This window comes from Eptatretus burgeri, unplaced genomic scaffold (assembly GCF_056783735.1).
Source record: "Eptatretus burgeri isolate ZD-2024b unplaced genomic scaffold, Ebu_testis_v1 Ebu_testis_scaffold_3165, whole genome shotgun sequence".
NCBI lineage: Eukaryota > Metazoa > Chordata > Myxini > Myxiniformes > Myxinidae > Eptatretus > Eptatretus burgeri.
This window is the reverse complement of record NW_028225113.1, coordinates 190,001-198,003: the sequence shown is the minus strand read 5'-3', so window position 1 is coordinate 198,003 and position 8,003 is coordinate 190,001. Positions and strand designations below refer to the sequence as shown.

Here is an 8,003-nt window from a genome sequence, read left to right as displayed (position 1 = left end):
TCAACTCCCGACCAGAGCGGCCGTAGGGGGTCATGCTATTTTCATTATTATCGTTCATTTTATTGCAATCATTATTTTGTTTTAATGTTACTATTATTATGCTATTAACATGATTGTTGTTATCTCGCCACTGAAAGTGGGCAGAGGTTATGTTTTCACCCTTGTCTGCCTGTTTGTCTGTCTGTCTGTCTGTGAACCTGATATCTCAAAATGGTGGCTTCGTTAAGTGTCCCGTAAACATTTTTTCCTGGACACCAACAATCATTTCTATCACATAAAGAGGATCACTGCACATCTTTTCTGACCGGTTGTCAGATTGCTCGTGTGTGCCTGAGCTATCACGGAGGGGATTTCGAATAGATTTGTTTTCAGTAAATCATCCGTACCTGTGACGTGTTCACTTAGACTAGCAGGTTACATGTCATTTTATAGTTACTCGGCGTGGTTAAAATGTTTAACAAGTTCACAGTACACTAATGTATCGACTGGACACGATGTAGTGGGGTCGGAATGACACCGTCAGTACCTCCACGTCCTTGGAACAACACCATTGAGGTTCCATAAAATCGTTGGTCCAATTCAAATTCACCAACATGCATAACCCGCCATCTTTGGCCTTGCGGATGACGCATCTCGATCGCCCGAATCATCTCAAATCCATCGAAGGTCACGTCATCACCTCCACCGAGCAACGTCATTCTGTTCTTCATCGAGCGAGAGCTCATCGAAGGGAAAACAGGACCCGGGACCTTGTGGTCTCCTCGTTTAAACCGTCGCTGAAGACCTCCACGAGCACCTCGTTTTTTTATTCCCCTTAACCCTGAGAGTACCATTGTCAAATGGCAGGTGAGCAACATATCATTGGGAAACACCATCAGTGGTGTGGGAAGGAAGGTTCAGCAGGAACTCTGGAGTGTACGTGATGACGTCATCTTGGGAAGAACGTCCATGAAGTGAGGAACAATGTGTGTCCAACCCGTCAGCGCTGGTACATTCCGAATAGTGATTTATTCTTTTCTTATACACATGGTCGAGGCTCGTGGAACGGTGGAAGAGCTTGTTCGAGGTCACTGAACGAATCAGGGACAGAAAGGACAGTTGAGAGAGGGGGATACAACCAACAGCGGAGTGGAAGGCCAAAATCGAGGCAGCCTGGGACAAACATTGGATGTTAGGTCGACAAGATGATACCTGGGGTGAACTGGATGGGATGGGAAACTTCCTGGAGGGAAAACTAGAAATTTGGAAGGAGGTTGAGGAATTGAGGGGGGGGGGCAGACGATCGAAGCATTATGCTATTTTGGTAGTGATGAGATCCAGTCGGTGTAAAAGGTGTGTGCAGGTACATGACTTTTTCTCCTTGTGGAATGTTGCACCATTGCCCGTAATTCATGCTGTTACACGCCCTGAGGGCCTCAGTGTAGCACGTCATGGTGATATCACAGTGTTGCTGGAGGTTGGATGGCGGATTATAATTATATATATATATATACATATATATATATATATATATATATATATATATATATATATATATATATATCGATATACTGTATTATCCTGGATAAACCTGCTCACGATAGTAGCAGCAAGATGGAAGTTGCCATCCTAACTTAGTGGAATGTTGCCATACACACCCCGAGTCCATTGGCATCCTCATCTCTTGCAGGAGAACGTGATTTGTCGGAACGGAAGAAAGTGGGCGGAGCGGAAGAAAGTGGGCGGAGACTCCGCGCTCTCCTCTGAAGCGGAAGCGTCGCCACGCTCTGCTTTTCCACCAATCGGAACGCGTCGCTCCTTTGCTCTGCTATTGGTTGGGGGTCATGGGCGTGTCCTTGCTTCCTTTCAAAGACCAATGAGGATAAATTGTTTCACAGCTCTCCTCCCTATTGGCCGCGGGGTGAGAGGATTTTAAACGTGAGGTTATCGACGCTCCTCAGGGGAAACGAGGCCGTCATGGACGTGGTTCCCAGGTTCAGCTTGTTCCAGGAGTCCCAGACGTTCGCTGAGACCGGGAATCTCTCGGGAATGCTTTCCCTGGAGGAGACTTGGGACCAGGTGAGCATGTCCGGTGAGGACGTTCGACCTGCGGTTCGTGTTCTGGATTCCTGTCCGAGTGGAAGTGGTGGTCATGTGATCACGCGATGGATCACGGGTTTTTGGGAGAGGAAGGTTGTTGTTGGGAGCTGCAGTTGGTTTCTGAGACCTTCGTCGAGCAAACAGTGTGGGACGGACTGAAAGCAGGACACAACCAGTTGCCATGGCGACACCGGCCATCTTTTTCTCCTCTCATGTTCCTTGTGCTGACGTTTCATGGACTGAGGTAACCGTGGCAACACAAACAGGTGGTTGTGTCATCTCGTGGTCACATAAACATGCTCCTCCTCATCAGACATTGAGCTCGGTGGTCCCAACAATGTTTGTGAACATACTCCGTGTACTCGACCCCCCTGTCCCCCAGTCTCCGCACCTCCTCTTCCATTACATCACATTGTTTGGGGAGAACAAGCACCCAGTACACTTCACTACCGTCAAACTAGGGGGGTTTGGGTCAAGACCCTCTGACGAGGAATTTGTACCCAGAAGCAGGATGATAGGGTCACACCGATGTAAGAATCTTGTGCCTTGTGTGCTGGGTGTTTTACATGGTAGGGTACCACGTGGTAGAATATGATTTTGTAGTGGTACTTTTGGTAGTGTGGTACCACGTGGTTTTGGTAGTGTGGTACCACGTGGTTTTGGTCGTGTGGTGCCACATGTTTTTGGTAGTATGGTACCATGTGGTTTTGGTCGTATGGTTCCATGTGATTTTAGTAGTGTGGTACCACGTGGTTTTGGTGGTGTGGTACCATATGGTTTTGGTAGTGTGGTTCCATGTGATTTTAGTAGTGTGGTACCACGTGGTTTTGGTGGTGTGGTTCCTTGTGGTTTTGGTAGTATGGTGCCATGTGGTTTTGGTAGTATGGTACCATGCGGTTTTGGTTGTATGGTTCCATGTGGTTTTGGTAGTGTGGTACGTGGTTTTGGTGGTGTGGTTCCTTGTGGTTTTGGTAGTATGGTGCCATGTGGTTTTGGTGGTATGGTTCCATGTGGTTTTGGTAGTATGGTACCATGTGGTTTTGGTGGTGTGGTTCCTTGTGGTTTTGGTGGTATGGTTCCATGTGGTTTTGGTAGTATGGTACCATGCGGTTTTGGTTGTATGGTTCCATGTGGTTTTGGTAGTGTGGTACCACGTGGTTTTGGTGGTCTGGTTCCATGTGGTTTTAGTAGTGTGGTACCACGTGGTTTTGGTCGTGTGGTTCCATGTGATTTTAGTAGTGTGGTACCACGTGGTTTTGGTGGTATGGTTCCATGTGATTTTAGGAGTGTGGTACCACGTGGTTTTGGTGGTCTGGTTCCATGTGGTTTTAGTAGTGTGGTACCACGTGGTTTTGGTCGTGTGGTTCCATGTGATTTTAGTATTGTCGTACCACGTGGTTTTGGTGGTGTGGTTCCATGTGGTTTTGGTAATGTGGTACCACGTGGTTTTGGTAGTCTGGTTCCATGTGGTTTTAGTAGTGTGGTACCACGTGGTTTTGGTCGTGTGGTTCCATGTGATTTTAGTATTGTCGTACCACGTGGTTTTGGTGGTGTGGTTCCATGTGGTTTTGGTAATGTGGTACCACGTGGTTTTGGTAGTCTGGTTCCATGTGGTTTTGGTAGTGTGGTACCACGTGGTTTTGGTCGTGTGGTTCCATGTGATTTTAGTATTGTCGTACCACGTGGTTTTGGTGGTGTGGTTCCATGTGGTTTTGGTAGTGTAGTACCACATGGTTTTGGTAGTATGGTACCATGTGGTTTTGGTAGTATGGTACCATGTGGTTTTGGTAGTGTGGTTCCATGTGGTTTTGGTAGTGTGGTACCACGTGGTTTTGGTGGTGTGGTTCCATGTGGTTTTGGTAGTGTGGTACCATATGGTTTTGGTAGTGTGGTTCCATGTGATTTTAGTAGTGTGGTACCACGTGGTTTTGGTGGTGTGGTTCCTTGTGGTTTTGGTAGTATGGTGCCATGTGGTTTTGGTGGTATGGTTCCATGTGGTTTTGGTAGTATGGTACCATGCGGTTTTGGTTGTATGGTTCCATGTGGTTTTGGTAGTGTGGTACGTGGTTTTGGTGGTGTGGTTCCTTGTGGTTTTGGTAGTGTGGTACCACGTGGTTTTGGTGGTATGGTTCCATGTGGTTTTGGTGGTATGGTTCCATGCGGTTTTGGTTGTATGGTTCCATGTGGTTTTGGTAGTGTGGTACCACGTGGTTTTGGTGGTATGGTTCCATGTGATTTTAGGAGTGTGGTACCACGTGGTTTTGGTGGTGTGGTTCCATGTGGTTTAGGTAGTATGGTACCATGTGGTTTTGGTCGTATGGTTCCATGTGATTTTAGTGGTGTGGTACCACGTGGTTTTGGTGGTGTGGTTCCTTGTGGTTTTGGTAGTATGGTGCCATGTGGTTTTGGTGGTATGGTTCCATGTGGTTTTGGTAGTATGGTACCATGCGGTTTTGGTTGTATGGTTCCATGTGGTTTTGGTAGTGTGGTACGTGGTTTTGGTGGTATGGTTCCATGTGATTTTAGGAGTGTGGTACCACGTGGTTTTGGTGGTCTGGTTCCATGTGGTTTTAGTAGTGTGGTACCACGTGGTTTTGGTCGTGTGGTTCCATGTGATTTTAGTATTGTCGTACCACGTGGTTTTGGTGGTGTGGTTCCATGTGGTTTTGGTAATGTGGTACCACGTGGTTTTGGTAGTCTGGTTCCATGTGGTTTTGGTAGTGTGGTACCACGTGGTTTTGGTCGTGTGGTTCCATGTGATTTTAGTATTGTCGTACCACGTGGTTTTGGTGGTGTGGTTCCATGTGGTTTTGGTAGTGTAGTACCACGTGGTTTTGGTAGTATGGTACCATGTGGTTTTGGTAGTATGGTACCATGTGGTTTTGGTAGTGTGGTTCCATGTGGTTTTGGTAGTGTGGTACCACGTGGTTTTGGTGGTGTGGTTCCATGTGGTTTTGGTAGTGTGGAACCACGTGGTTTTGGTAGTGTGGTACCACGTGGTTTTGGTGGTGTGGTACCATGTGGTTTTGGTAGTGTGGTACCATGTGTTTTTGGTAGTGTGGTTCCATGTGATTTTAGGATTGTGGTACCATGTGGTTTTGGTGGTATGGTTCCATGTGGTTTTGGTCGTGTGGTTCCATGTGATTTTAGTATTGTGGTACCACGTGGTTTTGGTGGTATGGTTCCATGTGGTTTTGGTAGTGTAGTACCATGTGGTTTTGGTAGTATGGTACCATGTGGTTTTGGTAGTGTAGTACCATGTGGTTTTGGTAGTGTAGTACCATGTGGTTTTGGTGGTGTAGTACCATGTGGTTTTGGTGGTATGGTTCCATGTGGTTTTGGTAGTGTAGTACCATGTGGTTTTAGTGGTATGGTTCCATGTGGTTTTGGTAGTGTAGTACCATGTAGTTTTGGTGGTATGGTTCCATGTGGTTTTGGTAGTGTAGTACCATGTGGTTTTGGTAGTATGGTACCATGTGGTTTTGGTAGTGTGGTTCCATGTGGTTTTGGTAGTGTGGTACCACCTGGTTTTGGTGGTGTGGTTCCATGTGGTTTTGGTAGTGTGGTACCATGTGGTTTTAGTAGTGTGGTACCACGTGGTTTTGGTCGTGTGGTTCCATGTGATTTTAGTATTGTCGTACCACGTGGTTTTGGTGGTGTGGTTCCATGTGGTTTTGGTAATGTGGTACCACGTGGTTTTGGTAGTCTGGTTCCATGTGGTTTTGGTAGTGTGGTACCACGTGGTTTTGGTCGTGTGGTTCCATGTGATTTTAGTATTGTCGTACCACGTGGTTTTGGTGGTGTGGTTCCATGTGGTTTTGGTAGTGTAGTACCACATGGTTTTGGTAGTATGGTACCATGTGGTTTTGGTAGTATGGTACCATGTGGTTTTGGTAGTGTGGTTCCATGTGGTTTTGGTAGTGTGGTACCACGTGGTTTTGGTGGTGTGGTTCCATGTGGTTTTGGTAGTGTGGTACCATATGGTTTTGGTAGTGTGGTTCCATGTGATTTTAGTAGTGTGGTACCACGTGGTTTTGGTGGTGTGGTTCCTTGTGGTTTTGGTAGTATGATGCCATGTGGTTTTGGTGGTATGGTTCCATGTGGTTTTGGTAGTATGGTACCATGCGGTTTTGGTTGTATGGTTCCATGTGGTTTTGGTAGTGTGGTACGTGGTTTTGGTGGTATGGTTCCATGTGATTTTAGGAGTGTGGTACCACGTGGTTTTGGTGGTGTGGTTCCATGTGGTTTTGGTAGTATGGTACCATGCGGTTTTGGTTGTATGGTTCCATGTGGCTTTGGTAGTGTGGTACGTGGTTTTGGTGGTGTGGTTCCTTGTGGTTTTGGTAGTATGGTGCCATGTGGTTTTGGTGGTATGGTTCCATGTGGTTTTGGTAGTATGGTACCATGTGGTTTTGGTGGTGTGGTTCCTTGTGGTTTTGGTGGTATGGTTCCATGTGGTTTTGGTAGTATGGTACCATGCGGTTTTGGTTGTATGGTTCCATGTGGTTTTGGTAGTGTGGTACCACGTGGTTTTGGTGGTCTGGTTCCATGTGGTTTTAGTAGTGTGGTACCACGTGGTTTTGGTCGTGTGGTTCCATGTGATTTTAGTAGTGTGGTACCACGTGGTTTTGGTGGTCTGGTTCCATGTGGTTTTAGTAGTGTGGTACCACGTGGTTTTGGTCGTGTGGTTCCATGTGATTTTAGTATTGTCGTACCACGTGGTTTTGGTGGTGTGGTTCCATGTGGTTTTGGTAATGTGGTACCACGTGGTTTTGGTAGTCTGGTTCCATGTGGTTTTAGTAGTGTGGTACCACGTGGTTTTGGTCGTGTGGTTCCATGTGATTTTAGTATTGTCGTACCACGTGGTTTTGGTGGTGTGGTTCCATGTGGTTTTGGTAATGTGGTACCACGTGGTTTTGGTAGTCTGGTTCCATGTGGTTTTGGTAGTGTGGTACCACGTGGTTTTGGTCGTGTGGTTCCATGTGATTTTAGTATTGTCGTACCACGTGGTTTTGGTGGTGTGGTTCCATGTGGTTTTGGTAGTGTAGTACCACATGGTTTTGGTAGTATGGTACCATGTGGTTTTGGTAGTATGGTACCATGTGGTTTTGGTAGTGTGGTTCCATGTGGTTTTGGTAGTGTGGTACCACGTGGTTTTGGTGGTGTGGTTCCATGTGGTTTTGGTAGTGTGGTACCATATGGTTTTGGTAGTGTGGTTCCATGTGATTTTAGTAGTGTGGTACCACGTGGTTTTGGTGGTGTGGTTCCTTGTGGTTTTGATAGTATGGTGCCATGTGGTTTTGGTGGTATGGTTCCATGTGGTTTTGGTAGTATGGTTCCATGTGGTTTTGGTAGTGTGGTACCACGTGGTTTTAGTATTGTGGTAGTGGTGGTGGTATGGTTCCATGTGGTTTTGGTAGTGTGTGGTGGTAGGATGGTACCATGTGGTTTTGTTCGTATGGTGCCATGTGGTTTTGGTGGTATGGTTCCATGTGGTTTTGGTAGTATGGTACCATGCGGTTTTGGTTGTATGGTTCCATGTGGTTTTGGTAATGTGGTACCACGTGGTTTTGGTGGTATGGTTCCATGTGATTTTAGGAGTGTGGTACCACGTGGTTTTGGTGGTGTGGTTCCATGTGGTTTTGGTAGTATGGTACCATGCGGTTTTGGTTGTATGGTTCCATGTGGTTTTGGTAGTGTGGTACGTGGTTTTGGTGGTGTGGTTCCTTGTGGTTTTGGTAGTATGGTGCCATGTGGTTTTGGTGGTATGGTTCCATGTGGTTTTGGTAGTATGGTACCATGCGGTTTTGGTTGTATGGTTCCATGTGGTTTTGGTAGTGTGGTACGTGGTTTTGGTCGTGTGGTTCCATTTGATTTTCGTATTGTGGTACCACGTGGTTTTCGTGGTGTGGTTCCATGTGGCT

At 46.5% G+C, this 8,003-nt stretch overlaps 1 protein-coding gene across 3 annotated transcripts in view; it reads left to right on the top strand.

Annotated features, from left to right (window-relative positions):
* The first annotated feature begins 1,763 nt into the window (after positions 1-1,763).
* LOC147006565 (Krueppel-like factor 6) overlaps positions 1,764-8,003 on the top strand; it is an 18,809-nt gene continuing 12,569 nt past the window's right edge. For 2 of the 3 annotated variants that reach the window (XR_015054761.1, XM_085868552.1), the window contains exon 1: positions 1,768-2,058. Coding sequence is in view for 1 of the 3 variants with exons in the window: in XM_085868553.1 (XP_085724679.1) it covers positions 1,957-2,059 (103 nt within the window). In the remaining 2 variants the exon portion in view is untranslated. Of the gene's footprint in view, positions 2,060-8,003 lie in introns of all 3 variants that reach the window. The other variant, XM_085868553.1, reaches the window with a different exon arrangement.